Raw genomic sequence first — 20,610 nt, forward strand, 5'->3', positions numbered from 1 at the left:
GGGTGAAAAAAATCCGATCAAAGCAGTAGGAAGAGCCTTATCATAGGCTGCTGTATCTGATATTTTGTTCCCACTGGTAATGGAAAGTGAGGCTGTTACACTGGTGGCAATTATTAGCTGTAAACAAGCTAGTTACACCTCAGTAGCAGATCAGTAGCAATCAAAATGAGACAAATAAAAATGATAACTGTCTCAAGGAAGGAAATGGAATAAAAAGCACTGTTTAGAAAAAAATGGGGTTTTGCCTGTCAAAAAAAATCATTGAGTTTTGGATTGATGTGTTCTAACTTCAGAAGGTAATGCCCATTTTTTGATGTGATGGCTTCCCTTAATTCCTTTACAATTGATACGCAGATGAAAACTACAATTGATATGCAGATGAAAACAGCTTGCAGGGTGTGTGGGAATAATCCAGGGTGGGCTTTTTTAATATTCTTGTATTTTTTATTTATTTTCTCTGCAGTATTCTAGAGTCTATAGCAGATGGCCAAAAATAATATCTTTATCTTTTATCTCTTATTTAATAAATTGTTTTCCATAAATTCCATTAGGATTTTAGATACTCATTTTCGCAACACTAAATTGTTTTTTGGTAGATGAAATGTTATTATTTATATAACAGAGATGCAAAATGCAGATAGAAGTTCCCAGTCCTTCCTGCAAGCCAAGTAATGCCCCAATACTAGCATGAAGACAGAATGAACAATTTTACTGGAGCATATGAATGTACAGAGGGAGAGAGATTCTTGTCCTTCCAAAGCCAGGAGCAACCAGAAGTTGTTAAAACACCAGGATGTTTATTTAATAGAGTTCCTTATGCTCCCCTAATCAGAAAGAGTGACAAAATAAATGTGCTGGACTACTTGAATCCTACTTTCCTACTTTTTTTGCGTTCCTAAAAAAAATTGAAGGCCTGCTAAGGAGAGCAACATTGCAGAGCAGTGTTTGGGATTCATTTGGCAAGGGAGAATGAAGGACAACTGTGATAAGAACAAGCCTTATTCTTCCTGACATTAATGAGTTTTGAGAGCAGAGGAGTAATAAGCAGTATTTATGCCTTTATGCAGGCATTCATACGAAAGCAAAGTGACGGTATTCTTCTGAGTTCTTCGTACCATGCAAACTTGTCCACTTGCAACTGCAATAAAATACTGCTTGCAGTAGGTTATGCATCCCTACCTAATGGGTGTGATCTTTCATGCTGAAAGATTATGGAGATTTCTGCCATTGACTTTGGTAGAAACAAAGTCAAATCTAGTGTAGTTCATTGTGATTTGGACTTTCAATGCCTTATCATCATCATCATCATCACGATAATTTGGAGATTGGTAATGCTAATTATCATTATCAATGTTAGTCAACGTACATGAACAAGAAATGTCTCTAGCAAATTAGTGAGTTTATTTGTCAGGAAGCACAAGATCCTGGGTATCTGCACTTTCTTTGTGGAATTATTGTAATGATGCCTTCAGTTTGTACCGCGATGAGTTTTTAAGGATTTCTCTTGTACAGAGAAATTTGTTAAATGACAAACTCTCTTAGTACCACTTCCCTGTGGTGTCCTTCCCACTCTACACATTTTTCACAAGTTTTCTTTCTCTGTTACACAGTAAACCCCTGCCACCCATAAATTTAAAATGTTCTCCTTCTCTGGCATTTTTAGAAGTAGATCTGTGTGTTGCCGTTTAAAAATTTCTAACCTCATCAAGCAATTAGTTAAAAAATAGTTAAGAGAGCAAAGAACGGTTCACCTTCAAGCAAAAATTTCATTTCAACCAATTTTAGATACTTACAGTCTTGTTATTCCAGTTTTTAGCTGGAACATAAGGAAAACCACCCTTTCCCAGCATGCATTCAGGATGTATTTTTAAAAACAAACTCTTCTCTCTTAAAAAAAAAATATCAGTACTTCCTCATAGCTCATTAAAGCATCCTAACTTTGGTTTCTAGCTGTTTAAACTTCAGTGAATCATACTACATCACAAAGTAGTGCCTTCATCATTTACTAAGTTCAGGATTCTTTACAACCTGTATCACATTGCTTCATTAAATGCCATGGTAGAACTCAGTTTGCTCTTTGGCTTATGCAAGAAACCAGCTGATTATTAAAATGCTACTAGTATTTATGTGGACTTCCATCACACTTTAGAAATCCTAAGCATCTTCTAATAGGATTTAATACAATCTTAAAGTATGCTCTCCACTTTAGGAGAGCAGGATCAGTTTCCTACAGACTTTCCCAAAATGCTACACTTGACCTGTTAAGATTTACAAGCATTGAGATCTTTCCATATTAGTCTGTCTTCCTCACTAAGTAACTTCCTCAGATACTGTTTTCATTTCTTAAGAACACAACAAATTAATTCCCTCCTTTTGCTGAATTAAAAAGTTCTGAGTAGTTTTTTTAAAGTAATAAAGATTTCACTAACGCGTGAGGCTAGAAGTCCTCACACATATTTAGAAAACCATGCAATTTTTTTTGGATAGCTTTACATGGTAATTTGCCTTCACTCTGCTGGTTACTTTCTGGGCTACTTGGTTTACATCACATGGTCATCAGCTCTGTAAAGTCCAAACAGGTTCCAGTGCTATTTTTCCAGGATTTTTTCAGCATATTTCTTAAACATTAGCTTTCTAATTTACCTCTTCAGGGAAAGGAGACCTTACACTCCAGATGCTCTAGATGTCCACGAGCATTGTCATCACGTATAGGTAAACCTGCACTGAGAGCATGATCTTATGTCAAGTTGTCTCTTAATCGCCCTTTGGCTTCAGCTCTCTGAAGGCACACATATTATGTAAAATTTCCAAATCCAATATTTAGTAGCCCTAGAAGTGCACTGATCTAGACCAAACACTGAAATACTGTTATACAATTTGGACATTTGATTTCTGCACTAATCTCGTGAATTCTCTGGATCTCTGTCTTAGTCCATATCAACGTTCAGAGTTCTTCAGCCTTTCCCTGTTGTTGATGTTCTTCCACTCTCCTGTCTAGTGAGTACGTCTTATAACATCTCCAGCTTCCCAAGTCTATCTGACTGCAGGAAACCTTGTGGTATTATTAGCATTGACAGTGAGATGATGAGGTGCATAATTTCCACCCATACAAGTTCAGACTTGGAAAATCTTTTTTTCTGTGTAGTTAGCGGTTTCTTTGTCCAAGAGTCATCCTCGTGAATAAAGCATTGTTTAATTAACAGACAACTACTGACTCTATTGATTACAGGAATTTCTATCACTTCTTGAGGATTTTAGCTAATAACAGAAAGTCGAGACCGGACAGAGAGCAAACAAGCCATATAATCAAAGAAGGCATTTCAGACTAATGTAGACAGACATGGTGTACGTTTATCAGTATGGGAAAGCTAAAGATCCAGATTGCCAGACTGGAATAAAAACTGTGTCTTAAGGTTTTTGTGTATCCATTATTTAAACTGTAGTGCAAATGAACCATTTTAACATTGCTTGAAGATCCACTGACTAACTCAAAAGTAGAAGGTAAACTGGCACACTGAAGATGTGCAAAACAAGGCATACAAGCGAACAAGATAAAGTAAAGCAAGCAGTAAAATGCATTTTGGCATCTTTTTCTCTTGTCAGTTCCAGCGTAGGTCGTTGGCAGCAAACGTTCTTATTTTCCTTCACCATGCACTGATTACTGTATATCTGGATGAACAAATCAAGCCACTTTGCAATGAAGACCGGAGAATCAAGAAGTACTTAGTAGCATGTGAAGTTTGCTTGAGCACAGTTATTATGCAATGTGGTAATTTGCTGTGGAATTTTGCTTAGCGAGCCTTTCCCCGTATAGAAATCCGTACACATATGATGTGTTGTAACCACAGATAATTCGTCAGCCAATTCTTTCAGCATTAACTGTCAAGTAACATTCCTTTTTTTCCTTTCTTTTTTTTTTTTTTTCTTTTATTGCAACAGCGCGGGTGTTGGAAGAACTGGAGTATTCATAACCCTGAGCATTGTCTTAGAAAGAATGAGATATGAAGGTGTTGTAGATATCTTCCAGACTGTCAAAATGTTAAGGACACAGCGGCCAGCCATGGTACAGACAGAGGTGAGCAAAACAGTGTCCATATACAATGGTGACAGAAAAGAAGGGTTATTTCCACAGCCAAAAAATGGACAGATAGAGACTGTATAAAATGTGCTTACTTTTATATCTTAAGTCATATAGTCACTATATGACTACAGTGTAAAAACTGCTGTAAAGGTGCTGCAAGGATGATTTCCTGTTACAGCTATAGATGCTGCAGGCTGGAGAAGAAAAAGATCATTTCAGTAGTGGATCTTAAATTATGGTAGTTGAGGAAAACCGTTTTCCAAGAAGCATTACCCATTTTTATTTGAACCTTTGTTTCCTGGCAGAAATGTGTGGTAATAAAGAAGGGAGGCAAACTGTTTCTACAGGTGGATCCACTGATTTTTTTTTTGTTCCGGGAGCAAAGTGTTGTTCATGGCTTCAGACTGACACTATAATATTTTCATGGTTTTCTTGACTTTGTGTCACCAAGCAAGTGGCTGTTTTGCCTGAAAATCATAATGGCAAATTCAGCAATCAGGAAAACTGTAGTGTAAATAATTTCTGTGCTAGGAAGAGTGCCACAGAGAAATAAGGAAAGGGATTTCCTGGGCCTGGATGCTTGGAACTGTGTCATGTCATAAAGAATACTTAAACATTTTCAATTGTGCTTAATTTCTGTGTAAGTTTCTGAACAGGAGACTTGAACTAAGGGAGAGTCAATAGGTTAAGAGAACCAAGCAAAAGGGCGAAAGAAGGGAAACATTTTAATGCCTACATTTGTTTAGTATAATTTGATTGACACTGGCCTTTAAATTGCAGTCTGTGGAACTTAAAATGGTTCCCCAGGGTTTGCTATTTTCCACAAGAAAATTAAACTTTTTCAATAAAAGCTGGGTAGTCTTATTTTTAAGAAGACAACTTCATAAAAACTTACACGAAAAATAAAGATACTTATTTTTAATCTTGTCAGTTAGCCGAGTAAATCACTGTGACCAAACTGAAGTGTTAATTCTATTTCTTTTCCATTACCATCATTCTTCTGGATAAGCAAAGTGAAAAATGACTGCTTTCTGCTCTTTTGGTTCCAAGAAATAACTACAGTATACAGAAAAACTATGCTGCGTAGAGCCTACGTGACAAATACAGGGCTCAGCCATGCAATATATTCTCCCTCCTCCTACTTTGACTTATTTCTGTGTGCTACCCTTCATCCCCGCTGCTGAAAGTAGGAGTGTTGTGTACTCATTTCTTTCAGGATTCTGTAGAAAACAAATCTCTCTTTCGGTAGTATAAACTGCCAGGAAATCTAATCCTCATTCAGCAAAGCGCTTGAACTCCGTGTGGGACGCACATAACGTTTAAAATTTACGTGTAGGTCTAATGCCTTCTCCCACTGTTGCAAGAGGAAGTGGAAAAGAACTATTAGTGATCGTGCCACTACATTGAGGAAAACATCTGATGAGTTTCCTGATCTCCAAAAGAATTTTAACTGAGATCTTTAAAGTATAACCCATGCGGGATACCGCATAGCACTATCAGACAAATAAGCAGATCTTTATATTTTCGATGACTTTCAAAAGGAGTTTCTTTTCTTCTTTTTTCTTCTCCTTTTTTAACCTTTAAACCCTGCGTGGCAGTTGCAAACGAGCACACAGACATGCCGTTTTGGTGTAAGCGTGCAGCGTTACTTAAATGTGCAAAAAGACTGCTGTGTGGGGGTGAGAATAACGTGAAATGCCAAATGTTGGATTCACCAGAGGTTTAAGCAAATCCCTCACCACACTGAACTTTTCTCTGCTTCCAGGTGCAGGTTGAAATGCAATCTGTTTCATGTTAATGAGGTGCTTTAGCTGTGCCTTTCTCTCTCAGGCCCTTTTCTTGCCACAGGCTAAGATATCTTCCCATCTTCCTCAAAGCCTGTGTTACTGCAAGGCTGGGATTCCCTTTGTTTCCTTAACATGATTTTTAACCTGGTGGTTTTCCTTACAGCATTCTGTGTTAAGGCTGTGATGGATTTTGTCGCTTGGTGCGTTGTATTTGCTATAGCAAATAGCTATATAGCAAAATTGGACATATTGCTGCATATTTTCAAATACACGGGGGAGAAGTGTCTTAGCACGCTCCCATAAGAAGAAAGGTTTGTGCTGGTGGTATGTTAATCCAGAATAACAAACCTTCAGTAGGTGGGTACATAGTCCCTGCACGAAAAGAAGCTGTGTCCTGTGGAAAATGTTATTGCGTTAAATGAGTGGCTGTCTTTCGTAACTCACACTGGTTTTCTGTCGATGTCAGCAAGAGAATATTGCTGAACTGCAGACGCCTCTGTGGTGTGTTTGTCTGCAGCCACAAAGTCTTCACTCGTAGTTGAAAGAAAATAGAAATCAGCCAACAAGCTGGCTTTTTGATGCTTTTGTTTTCTATCTTTCTTTCTTTCCAGGATCAATACCAGTTCTGCTATCGAGCCGCACTGGAGTATCTGGGCAGCTTTGATCACTATGCAACATAAAAACCCATCGTGGATTTTTATTGCAGGCCCTTTAAGATCCGGAGAGCCGCTTCTGAGCCATACGTTGTGCTTTAGAAGTACTTCTTAACTCTTAGCTAAGGAGCAATTTTTGGGGATATATAAAATAAAACAAACAAACAAACAAACAAACAAAATGGGGATATATAAAACAAGAACAACGAGAAAAGAACCCTATTCCATGTGGACCAAGAATTCACAGTTTAATAACCTAACCATAATAAAAGAATCCTGACTACTGAGGCGTCTGAAGGATCTCATTGACAGATACCTCAAGGGTTCGACATTGGTTGACGTTAAAGGGAAGAGGAAATTAATCACAAAGAACAATCATCTTGTTCAGGATTACATGCTTTTGCAAAGAGGAATTCTGAGAGAACTGCAGTTCAGTGCAAGATGTTTGTTAAAAGGTTGGGTCCTGGCTTCTCAAACAAAGCGAACTCTCTACTTCGACATTACCCCTTCCTATCATACTGCTCATCATAACACTTTAGGGAAAATGTGGGAATGTTTAAAAAGAAAGTCCTTGATTTAGTTTTTTAGTATTGTAAAGATACTGCTGACCTGTGCTTCATTTTTAACTGTGTAAACTTTTTCCTTTTTTTAACAAGAGTTTATCATTCAATGAAGTGAATTAAAGAAAAGATTGCATAACTGTTAATCTTTCTGTTTAAAAACTGTAGATTTTTTTTTTAAGCTGTAGAACTGTTATCTGTAATATCGTGCTGTAGAAATGTTAAATAATTTGAAAATTTGCACATTTTTGTGCAGTCCTATATTTGTCTACAGTACCACAGTCTTGTTAGATATTACTTTTACAGTTTTGTTTGGTTTATTTTTCTTTAAGAAAATATTCATTGTAATCAGTTAAATCAAAATGGGGCTTTTTGGTTTCTTTTGGAATCAACAGGGAGGCGCAAAGTATAAAGATGCTGCTAACACACACACACACATGCACACATATGCACATAGACACATCCACACCCTCTCTCTTTTTCTCTATATATAAGTATATGTATGTATTACTGTCTACCTTTGTCTAACTCTCTGCGTGGGTACAGAGATACCAACAGGTAGATATTCACACACATACACACAAACATATCAATTCTTCCATACGTGGATTTATCAAATCATTGGGAAAGTTTTTCAGCATACTACAGTTATATTAAACTAGTGTTTGATCATCTCTGTGTTTCCAAGGCCCATTAACTTCAGTTTCAAAGGGAAGTGAGGAATGCACATCATTGATATTTGAACATCATCTCTATCCCAAACAATATTTCTATCCACATTGCCACTTGAACACACACACATGCACACACACACACGTGCACACACATGCACACACGCACACAGAGTATGTGATTTAGGCTTCCAGTGAAGTTCAATATTTGTAACACTATAGTGCAATAAGAAATCATATTATTAAATGTAGGAGGTGTGCATGTGGGAAAGGTCAGTGCATATCCCTTTAGGAGGGGAGAATGTTGTAATATACTAGGTATTAAGATGTTTTAAAATTGTATCCAATAGTATACTGTCTATAGTGTGCGCTATATAATTTACATTTATTGTATGTAACAGGGCAAAGCCAAACACACATTGCTCTGTGAAATCAAATGTTTTGTGGCATACAGCATTGTTTGGGGATGCTGGGTTTTATTTTAATTTTACATTTAGAGTGCCTTATATTTGATGCCTATTTTGAATAGCATTTAAGTTAGCCTTCATTTGTACTTAGTTCAGTTTGTTCATATCTCTGTTATTCTTTTCAAACATTTTAATACATGTATCAGACAATTTTGAAAAATATGCATTTCCAGTTTCTAATCAAGTATGGATGGTAATAAATGATAACCCAAAACACATAGGTAGTCAAGGCCCTTTATCTTTCCATATTTCCAATAACATACCAGCCCACAAATTAAAAATCCATTTCTTGTTGGTTTTTCAAACCCACTGTGTTATAGTGTTATCATTGCAGAGATGTAGCAGTACAATAGCAGTAGTTGACATTAGCAGTGCTCAAGTATCTTTTTTTTTTTTTTTGTATTTTATTTTGGGCCAAGTCCTGCTCATCACGTGTGTGAACGATTGGTAAAGTCAAACCATTGCTCTTAGTGGGAGGGTTCATGTAAGGCTAGCAAGACTGAGCCCACAGGTTATATTTGAGAATGAAGCTAGATTTTCTTACAGGGAACAAAGAAAATTCTGTAAACAGCACAAAGTACTTTTTGAGACTCTTAATAGGGCCATTTGCATTGACCCTGGTTTCCATCATGCCTTCTGCCATTGTCAGCACATGACTATCAAAGGAATTCTTTCTTTGCGATTTCAAATAGGAATGGCTTGTCAGTGTGACCTCAACTTTTTTTCTTCCTCTTCCACTTTCCCACTACTAGCAGAAAGAAAAATAGGAAAGACCAAACTCTAGTAAGCATTGTATTTGAGCACTTTTGTAAAGAAAAAAAAAAAAACAACAAAAAAAAAATCAAAACAAAAATATAAATATATATATATGGAATAGAAGTATTATAGAAGGCTACCTCAGAATGAGATTCTATAACTTACATCTGAACCAGAGAAGAATGTGCACTATGTTTCTTTTTCTTCTTCTTTCTTGATTTGTATTTCAAAATAATTATTGAAGTGCCAGGTTATGTGATGTTGTCATGTTCTTCAACTCAAATGTATGGGATCGGAAAAACATAATAATCAAAAAAGCATCATTTTGGAAACATAGACTAGGGAAGATTATTGCACACTAGATCTGTAAAAGGATCAGAGCATTCTCCCTAGCAGACTGTCTTGCAAGCTCCAAAGAACATGAGGGAATTAAATAAAATCAGCAACAAACAGAGCCAATTTGTGAGGAAAACTGTTGTACAACTAAATATTCCTTTTAGTTTTTATGTTCCTTAATACGACTGTTGGCATCATTGATGTGCATTCCACTTTCTGTATTCTTATCTACAGTCATTCTACAGTTAATTTAAATTATGAGCATCTTTGTCTACATACATCATACATTTCCAAGCTTAAAATTGGTTTCATCAGCATAACCAGTACGGTGCTATTATTTACGTTTATATGTGTAGTTATGTCTAATTTTGTAATTAGTTGCAATGCGGGAAAAAAAAAACACAAAATATATAAAAATGATTTATATAGAAGTTTAATTTAGCTCTTTTTTTAAGAAATTATTTGAGTGGTTAGATAGTGGAGAGGATGGCTGGGGGAAGGAGTGGCCCTCTAGGGAGATTTGCACTTTCTATATATACCTTTGTACTATGCACTGCCCTATTGATTCTACACCCAATAATGTTATAACTTGAACCCATCTGTAAGAAACTGCTTATAAAATCCACTTGTGTGTATTTAAATGACACAGAACATGTACTAAGGAAAAAAAAAATGTTTGCAATGACTAAAAAAAATGCAACTGCTTTTTTTTTCCTTTTATTTTCTCCTATTTTTGTTTATTTTTCTTTTTTCGGTTTTTTTCTTTTTTTCTTTTTTTTTTTTTTTTTCCCCTTGGTGCCCTGATACTCCACAGATATCAGAAGGCTGCAGGTCTCATCATAACCATCTGTTATGTGGCTTTGCCATTCAAGCTTGGAGTGTCTTTACAAAGATAATAAAAAATTGTGTTCTTTGCTCTTGTTTTGGATGCATAGACTGAAAAAATTTAAAAAATTACCTTGTAAAATGGCTTGTTAAAAAAGATACAATTACCTCTAATTAGTAGTACGCGTAAATGTTTTACAGAATGAAAGGCGTGCTTTTTATTTTCTTACTTCGTTACATTGGTGGCGAAAGAAAGTCTGTATGAAAATCAGTTCTTTGCTGACACAAGTTCCATTTGTTACAAATGAATTCTAATAAAATGTCAGTGTTATGCAGCCCTGGTCTTCTTTCTTAAGCAGTACTTTCGAAACCAGAACTTGTTTGGTCCCTCTTGGTGATAAACGAGTTTAATTGGAACTACAAAGCAGTCATTAATCTTCTTAACTAGCAGCTAGACAGTGGAAAATGCATTCTTAGCTTAGCAAATATATATCATCTTCAGCAGCAAATTTCGAGCCAGCATAGGCAAACTCTGGCATAAATTCCCATAGCCTCATGAATTTAATTGAAATTATCACACTTTACATGCCTCCGGAGTTCCCCTTTGTGCTTTAGGAATGCGTCATTACGCTGAGAAAATAGACTTTTGTCCATTTGTAGGTGCAAACCCAAAGGGGGCAAAATATCTACTACATATTTGGGGCAAATTGTGACTTTTTCAGTCCTGCAGATTTGGCTGGTTCTGGAGTAAATCCAAAGTCACCGGTCAGAATTCAGTTGCTGGAACTGTGACAAGCAGTCGTGATAGATTTTTGACTCATTCCTGCTCTGCACTGCACGTGCAGCCAGTGCAAACGTGAGTCCGCGATGCTGCCATCCCAAAACTGTGCAAGTGTTTTCCAACATTTCGAAAAAGTTTTAGATGGACATGCCAAGTGCGTTGAGGCAAGCTACAAGTGGCCATGGCATGGCAATCTAGTCAAGGGAAACAGGACAGTCTTGCTCTGTTTATTTGTTTTGAAAGAGGGCAGGTTCTGTCTCCAAGATTGCTTTGTTGGTGAGGGAACGCAGTCTATTAGTGATCAGGATTAAGTACATGTTACTAATAAAGAACTCTCTGTGCTGGAAGGGTGTGCAAAGACATTAACTTTAGGCTGATTTCTAAGAACTTGTGTTGTTCTTGGCCTCGTTTCCAAGTTCAGAGAGTGATAATAGTGTAAATATGAAGCCTTGGTATTCTTACAGAGTCTTACTAGTGTTTTTCCACTGACTTCTGTGGATTTTGCAATTACTGCTTTGCAGGCTGCCTTCGGCTTGAACGTTTTTTGCGTAGTCTGTACAAGGTGGTTTGAAGCTGTGTTATGTAAGGGTTTCCTTAACTATCTGAGTGGCTTTAGATGGTGCCCTTTAATGTCAGCATTGAATTCTTTGGATTTTCCTGTTCTGTGCATCTAGCATGGGCCAAAATAAAGCGTGAAAATGAATATTGACAAAAAGATTTGGCTATGTATGGGTTAATACATGTTAAGTTAATGGATTTTAACGAGTCTAGTTCTAATTCGTGCTTCCTTCACACCGAAAAAAATACTTTTATTTCATGTACTTTGAGATCATCAAAGTTAAGAACGGCTGTTGAGATGTGAAATTGACCCATCTCGAAGCAAAACAATAGCTACTTTAAAACATAGTAATATTTTCAATATTATACAAACACTTGGACCAAATTCTCAGAATCTTTGTTGTTCTTTCACTCTGGTATATCTCAAAAGGAGACAGTTGGTCTTGATTCTAACGCAAGAAAGGATTTCCATTTGTGAGTTCGATTTCTTTTCCCACTGCTCGCTTCTGCCAGGCTGTGTGAGCTACTGGTAAAGGTATACAAAATGTATTGAAAAATACTGATAAGGAGTATATAGAAAGAAATTGTTCACTAACCAGAGTGTCCAGAACAGGTCAGTACCCAACAGATCAGTACCCAATGAAACCTAAAAAAAATTATAGCCGTCACCACTCAAGAAGGGGACAGAAAAATGTTCATAAAAAATGCGGAGTCATTTTTGCTTCAGATATGAACATGACTTTTTTTTCCCCCATCTTAGCCAGCTTTATAAGCAGAATGATCTTTAATTGCTTTTCACAGACTTTGTAATTTTGAGGAAAATAACCAGCAAATTTGCTGATGTGTAAGCCAACCTACCAGTGAAAAATTACTTCCATAAAATTTAACATGAAAAAAAAATACATATCTTGCCTGTGGAGTTGCTGAATTCTATGAAATAGCCTTGCATTTTGAAACCTTGAAATTTAACATCTGCAGACAATCAAAACTTCAACAATAGCACTGGATCAAATTTGCAAAAATGTCCACGGAAGGTACCGAATAGTGTGAATATTACTTGCACTGTCAAAGAATATCTTTAAAGCGGTTTCAGAACTGAAATAGTGGTCCTTTTTTCATTCTGTCGCTGTGCATGGGGAATTGAAACAATGATGGGGTATGAGGCTATGTGCCTGTAACAAATTTTTATTTTAAGACCTGTGGCAAATTTTTATTTTAGTTTAATTTTGTTTTAGTTTGTTTATTTTTTTTATTATCTTTTCATGATTTTATTTTATTTTGTTTTATTTTTTAAGGAGGGAATATTAATGCTGTGCTACTGACTGCAACTATTTGGAAAGTTATTTTGTTGAAAAACTGAAGGATTTGAATGATGTAGTTGTACTGATATTCAAGTGAGAGTATTTCTCTTTACACTGTCCTGTGTGTTTTAAGCAAGCTGATTCTGTCCTCCAGTTCTGCTTATGAAGGTTACCATAGTAGGATGCAGAATATTTTTCTATCCCTAATGCAATGAGTCAAGATGGAAGCAACATCTGCCAACTAGCTTTCAGAGGAAAGTAGAGTGATAACCTGCAAATGAGACATTGTAGTGAATAGAGATCATGTTGCATATAGACTATAAATAGGATGCTTGAACCCAAAATGCATTCGGCTTGCTTCTGTCAGCAGAAGTCTTTATTATTGTAGCAGAAACAAGCAAACAACCTTTCTTTGCCAATAAAAGCAGTTCATTATATATTCAACAACCTTATTGGATCTAGAATGTAAATTTTTAAAGTCAAAACGGCCTGGAAATGCCTCTCCTTCTCTCATATGTAAAAACGAGAAAACAGAATATACGATTTTCTTCATTGGAAAAAAATATTCTAAATACATGAGGATTATTATACTTCTGGTCATCAAAAATCCAGTTTGCTCTTGCAATCTGGTAGAGTCTAAAGGACTTGAGTGAGCCCAGCATTCTACTCTACTGTGGTAGGCACATGACAAGCACGCAGCAAGTTCTCATCCATGCAGCAAAAGAAAACAGAGCATCATTTAGAGGCTGTAGGTGTCATTTCTGAGTTCACGAGGCAAATCAGCGTCGTCATTGCCTCTGAAGCCAAACCAACCAGCTAACACTGCCACTACAAGGCATCTTACTCAGACGGCACGGTAATTCAAAGTAAGCACACCAAAACCAGCAAAAATCGGTGACTAATGTTGAGTACCCAGTAACCCATCAAACACAGGTCTGGCAAAACAGCCATCTTCCCCTGGCAACGGTAAAACTGTGTACGTCTCTTCCATACGCATAAAACATTTATCAAGTTAATACAACATCTTCTCAATGGTCCACTCTTCCAAAGAATATTTTGCAAACATTTCATACGTTCGCACCTTCTGTCTGAACTCTTTTCATTCCATTTCCTCCGTCAAAGTTTGCTATTCCCTTTTCATCAAATACCTATTCTTCTTCTTTGACTCTTTCCTTTAGACCTTAGTCCCGGACAGTTTTTTAGAATTGGTACCCCATGTACAGCACCATGCAGAAAACTGGCATGACAGAGCAATACCCAAACCTACGTACTCAGCTTAGAGGGAGCAATATATTGGGCTACAAAATCATTCTTCGCCATAGCAGAATGCCACTGCAGAATAGCTCTTACGTAAGGAGTAGGTAACAAAGCAACCTTTCAGCATGGTGAAGTAGAGCTCTCTCTTGAGTAAAGGAGAGAAAAAAATGTGGACTCCTACTTAGTTCTAATATAGGTAAGGGAAATAACGTCATATTCCAAGTGTTATTTTGGGGTGTTTTGAGTTTGGTTGGTTGCGTTTGGGTTTTTTTGGTTGTAAAAGGCAATATTTGTTTTTATTAAAAATCAATACCCATAAGGAGTGTTTACTTTCAGGGGTTTTGGCTGGGATTGAGTTTATTTTCTTCGTGGCAGTCCTCATGATGCTATGTTTTAGGTTTATGACCCAAACAGTGTTGATAACACACCAATGTTTTAGTTACAGCTGAGCAGTGCTTACAGGGTCCAGGCCATTTCAGTTTTTCACTCTGCCCCACCACCAGGAAGGCTAGGAGTGCACAAGAAATCGGGAGGGGACACAGCTGGGACAGCCAACCTCATCGATGGAAGGGAAATTCCGTACCATATGATGTCAGCAAGACAAGCTGGAGGAAAACAGGACAAAGGGGGGATGTTTGGAGTTACAGCACTTTTCTTTCCAAATAACCATGATGCATGATGCCCTGCTTTCCTGGAAAGTCCTATATCTCTGCCTGCTGATGGGAAGTGGTGAACAAATTCCTTATTTCATGTTGCTTACACGTGCAGCTACCAATTAATCTATTAAACTGTTTTTATCTCAACCCATTTTTCTCACTTTTACCAATCTAATTGTCTCCCCATCCCACTGGAGGTGGAGTGAGCAAATGACTGTGTGGAGCTTATTTGCTGGCCAGGGATAACCCACAACATTTGGTTACTGATTTTTATTGTCAGTTGTTACTTCCAAGGCTAACATTGACCAGAAATTTTAACTGATGCTCCTGGGGAGCCAATTTCAGAGAAGCTTTTTCTGCATGTTCTTTGAAGGAGCAGGAGAACACAATGATCAAGCCCACGAGTTACTAAGTGGGAAACAGAATGTTGCTGTCTGGAAACTGTAGATAATAAAGTGTGAGGGATAAACAGTGCAATAAATACATAAACACTATCAACATTCATTAACTAAAAGTCAATTTCTACAGACTCTATCGAAAAAGTACAAGTCTGCAAACAAACCTCTCAGTTGAGGCCATTGGAGCTTCAGTTAATACCTTTCTCTTACACATACTACTCACATGAAAACACCACCTGCGCTGGTTGGTCTGGCTAATTGAAGAAGTAATCCAAAGTGGAAGATCTCTAGGAAGAAGTGAATGAGCTACCATCCCTTCTGCATGCTACTCCTTAGGTCAAATGCATGTGCAAACACATTTAAGATAAGAGAATGCATTTCAAGTCTTTTTTCAGTAAGTTTAATGTTACGGATGTTCATTTCTTAAATACCAGATACAAATGAATCATCTCGAAGTAAACAAAATTCTGACTTCAATAGAAAAGATTTTTTTTTTTTCTATTTTAAGCTCCTTATTCATAGGATTTTAGCCAGGCACTCGCAAATAAATAATACACCCAACAGAAGATATTTGGTAAATATCTTATGTTTGGTAATATTTTAAGGATGTATGAAAAAATATCTGTGTGGCTTTGTTATGTCTGAATCACTTAATGCATGTACTCTTTAGAAGTAATGGAAAATGAACGTAGGTGCTCTGTGCGCAGACAGGATGTTTCCTCTCTTAACATTAGGAGTACTCAAACTCAACTGATGGAGATTGACTGAAATTAGAAATACAGTTAATTTACTCCTTAGAAATTTTTTGTTGCATTAATATTTCTTGTCAATGTCTTCTGAGGACCCAGCTGGACATACTCCTTCGCCTGATTACAAAATTGATGTTTTTAAACAAGTAAAGAATATTTTGCATGATTGTGTTAATTTCGTAATTGCTGGAAGCAGATCCTGAAAGAGCTAAAAGGCTAATTACATGCTGAGACTTGCATTCTTTTATATATGCATAATCTGCTCTTCTACACAAGGTATTACAAAAACAAAACTTACATCTGCTTTTACGTTTCAGGTTTTTGGAACTGTTTTTTTAAATGAAATGTTAGAAGCCCAGTCATGTTATGAGGAAACTTCTGTTTATTAGTAAATTTGCTCATAGAAACATCATACAGTTTAATTACATACTTGGGTATTTTGGTTTTTTTTCACGGGAAGAGAGAGAGATGTATGAAATAAACTCTGTTGGTGGCATGCGCTCTGGGTAGTTGCTGACATCATTCTAGTATGGTTTATATTTTGACCTTGCCTCTCTTTTAAGAAGGAGATTAATATCAATATGTTTTGGCTATTTTGACAGAAAGTTCCTTTGGGCAGGGATTTTACTTGCCTATAAGCAAACACCAACATCAATCACTATAAAATAGCACAAAATTATTATTTCATGGGATGCCAGAGAATCAAACAATATAAATTCAGGATCAACAAGCTCAGACAAATCCTTACAAAATAAGTGAAATTTAATGCAGGCGCAAGCTTTGCAAACAAAAAATCCTCCCTCCCTCCGTCTCTCCCTCCTTCCATCAAAGTAATAGGATATTAAAACTATTCTTGAGCCAAATTATTTTATCAAAGGGAGGAGACCAGAAAAATAAGTAACAAAAGACAGCCTTAACATGACCACACGAAACAGACTGGGAAAAATAAATGAGAAAAAAGAAAAGGTAGTGACTTTGTTTCAGCTTGGCACTAGTTCATTGGTGGCTTTCAGTATCTGGGAGAAAAACAAAGTGAGAAGGAAGCTTTGAACCAGATAACTTGATGGCTTTATGGCAATATCTAACATAAAGTGGCTTCAAAGAGTTGATGAAAGCTTTGTCCTTTGACCTACATGAACATACAGTAAAATAGATAGCTTCTTCAAAGAGACATGCAACTTCTTCCAAATTCAAAAGGTCAAAAAACGCAAAAAGAAGCATGGATGTTTTAGCATTTCCCATGAAGCAGAAGCTGACTGTTTTCTCATCCTGTATGTGACATTCAGTGGCTGCTGAATCACTTAAAGGTTCCCTTGAGTCAGGAAGATTTGAAGACACCACTTCCAAACCAATAATCTGACCTAACAGAACCATGTGATATATCTGTTCTCCATGGCAGAGCTGGAGGATCTCATAAACACAAGGCTTTTACACTCATTATGGAATTATCACAAGCTTCTCAGCCTCTTCCACATTGTATCTTTGTACCTCACAGTCCATAATGGCTCTTTCTCTAACAGAAATCTACTGAAATGTTATCCATACGTTGTGCCTGCAAAGTGTACAATATTGGCCTATTTATGCACATATCAATTTGCCTACTCAATATTTTAAGCCAACATCTAAGTTTCTAGAAGACTGTACTCGATTGTCAGCTAATTGTATATATCTCTGCCACTAGGTTTTGCATGCTGATGTGTCTGACATCTAATGCCACAAAAGCACAGCTCTAACTCAAGCTAGAACTCCTGCAGAATAGTTCTCAAAGTAGCTGCTCCCCTGCTCTAGTTTCCAGCTCTGTCCAATACTGTAGGTATGTTCACAGCACATTTAGCAGAACCAGCTGCATCTTGCAGTGAGAGATGGAGTACCGATTGTGGCAAGCAGTACAGATCCCCAGTGGCAAACTGGTAGGTTCCTACACATTCTGGGGTACCTCTCACTTGTTTTTCCACCTTCTCTTTGCCCAAGTCAGGGCAATGCCAATTAGCAGGCCATTTCTTAGTAGCAACCTAAGGACTTTTCTACATGAGGGTAAAAAGAGAGGTAAATTTTCTGCCTCATGTTGTCAGATGAGTTTGGGAAAAGCTTAGCAGACTCACAGCAGTTGGAAGCACAAGGTGGTGGTAAGGTCTTCATTTTCCTCTCAGAGCTTACACAGTTCCTGTACAAGAGCTGCTATACATCCAGAGTCATAGTGAAGCAGCTCAGCTCTGTTTTCATCCATCTATGTAGACATGGTTTACATTTAGACTCATGTATTTTAGAAGAGTCATAAGTCCTAGACTCATGGCTAAGGATTACACCCAGTGTCAGTGCACTAAGAAATTGGGCTTTGCTCTTCCCTAGTGATATTTTGGCTTGAAGTGATTAAGAGGTGCATTCTGTTGAAATATCACTCGGTTTGAGTCCAGTAGGAGAGCTGAAATCTAGCTGGAAGCCTCTAACTGATGATGTACCCCAGTCAATACTGGGTCCAATCCTACCTAATGTCTTTGTTTATGATCTAGACGGTTGGGCAAAGTCTACCCTCAGCAAGCTTACTGATGACACAAAATTGGGATGAGTAGCCAGAGTGTTGTGCTGCCAATCGAAAGAACCTCAACAAAACAGAGAAATGGGCCAACAGGAACCACATGAAGTTCGACAAGGGGAAGTGCAAAGCCCTGCACTTGAGTAGGAACAATCCCAGCCATTCAGTGGGAAAGCAGCTTTGCAGAGAAGGCCCTGGGGGTCCTGGTGGACACAAAGTTGGACCCAAGCCAGCAATATGCCCTTGCAACAAGGAAGGCTAACAGTATCCTGGGCTGTATTAGACAAAGTATTGCCAGCTGGTTGAGGGAGATGATCCTTGCCCTTGCCTCAGCACTGATGAGGCCACCCCTGGAGTACTCTGTCCAATTGTGGGCTCCTCTGTATGAAAGAGACATGGACATACTGGAGGGAACCCAGCAAGGGGCCACTAAGATGGTGAAGGACTGGAGCATCTTTCGTGTGAGGAAAGGCTGAGAGAGCTGGGACAGTCCAGCCTGGAGAAAGGAAGGCTCAAGGGCATCTTACTACTGTATATACATACCTGAAAGGAGGGTTGCAAAGGTGGCATAGCCAGGCTCTTCTCAGTGGTGCCCAGTGACAGGACCAGGGGCAATGGGCACAAACTGAGACACGGGAGGTTGCCCCTGAGCATCAGGAAACCCTATTCAGTGTGAGGGTGACTGAGTCCTGGCACAGTTTGCCCAGAGAGGTGGTGGAGTCGTCATCCTTGGAGCTATTCAAAAACCATCTGGACACAGTCCTGGGTAACCTGCTGTAGGTGACCTTGAGTGATCAGAGGGTTGGGCCAGATGACCTCCAGAGCTCCCTTCCAACTGTATGGGACATAAAATTAGCGTTTCACAGTTGAACCTTAAGTTATTTCTCTAAGGCCAGGTTTCTTATCTCACTGAATTTCATTTTCAGCTTTTCAGTATCAAAAGTACAAAAAAAAAAAAAAGAATAATTTTTTATTTAATACACATTTCTGTTTCTCAAGAAATAACCTTTGACTAGCATCACTCATATATACATACATGTATACGTTCATAAATACATACTTAGTGTATATGCATGAACATAATACAGTGGTTCTTAACATTTTTATTAGTTTGTCTCTTGTTTTTTTAGCTTCTCACAAAATGTATGTCATTCGTGTTTTTCCGCTTTGGATACTTGATTTGTTCAAATAGGACATGTTAGTGGCATCGTTTTTAGCTACAACATTTACTTTATACTTGCTCCTTGGTTCTGAGACATTATGTCTGTGAAGCAAAATTTTTTTATCTTGTCAAGCCCTTGACCAAATTTCCTTTCTCAAAAGATGTTTACATTTTCCTTAATGGTTCAATTGCAAAGTAAGGTTAGTGGAGCCTGATAACATAAAGTATGGTATATAGTGGTCTTACTCTTACCTTTGAGAATTAATCCAGTAGTAGCATTTCCATATACATTTCTTGCACAAATGGTTCAGTATTTTTTATAGACACAACTGAAATTATTTTTCTAATTTACAACTCATCATCTGCCTAGAATTTTCAATTTTACTTGCCACAATTCCTCATTAAAATGATTTTCCCACTGGAGAGAGATTTTTATGACTGAAAAAAGTATTTCCTGTCTCATCCATGAATGTGAGAAAGTAGGGCATGCTTCAGCCCTCTCATTCCCTTTTACGTTTCTATTTGTGTTCTCATAAGATATTTGGTTTCAAGGAAAATTGGTATTTTAGATGCAGTTTGTTCAGTGGCTCTTTGGCCATTGTCTGGCTTTGTGCCTGTTCAGATGACAAGGAAAATTGAAAGCAATTTCCTTAGAGGTGTATTTTTTGCCTTAGTTGAAGACCCATAGGTTTTTGTGTTTGCCTGAGTTGAAGCCATGTCCGGAGGCTAAAATCAAGACTAATGCAAGCTGAAGTCTTGCACTGCTTAATTAAAGCATCTGCACTGTTTTCTTTCACTGTTGAATGCTTCTGACAAACAAGTTCCCAGAGCAACGTGGATCTGGTGTTTTCCAGATTCTGTAGGTGCAGCATTCCTAGCATGGTCTTAATTTAGCGCACAAAATGTATGCATTGGTAATGCTTCTTTTCAGTCTTTGTCTTTTTTTTCTTTCTTTCAAAGGAGAGAAATAACTGTCTAGCTGTCCTGTGGTTTCGAGGGAAGGAATAAAAGAACACACAAGCAGGTTTTTTCTAGTAAGAGAGGAGGGATGTTGCGTGAGATGCGTATATTAAAAAGTC

At 37.6% G+C, this 20,610-nt stretch overlaps 1 protein-coding gene across 1 annotated transcript in view; it reads left to right on the top strand.

The window, feature by feature from the left end:
- PTPRD (protein tyrosine phosphatase receptor type D) overlaps positions 1-6,548 on the top strand; it is a 230,889-nt gene extending 224,341 nt beyond the window's left edge. Inside the window, exons 37-38 of the mRNA XM_086629922.1 lie at positions 3,940-4,075; positions 6,480-6,548. Coding sequence (XP_086486048.1) covers positions 3,940-4,075; positions 6,480-6,548 — 205 coding nt within the window. The remainder of the gene's footprint in view (positions 1-3,939; positions 4,076-6,479) is intronic.
- Positions 6,549-20,610: the final 14,062 nt, after the last annotated feature.

This window comes from Tauraco erythrolophus, chromosome Z, assembly GCF_009769465.1.
Source record: "Tauraco erythrolophus isolate bTauEry1 chromosome Z, bTauEry1.pri, whole genome shotgun sequence".
Lineage (NCBI taxonomy): Eukaryota > Metazoa > Chordata > Aves > Musophagiformes > Musophagidae > Tauraco > Tauraco erythrolophus.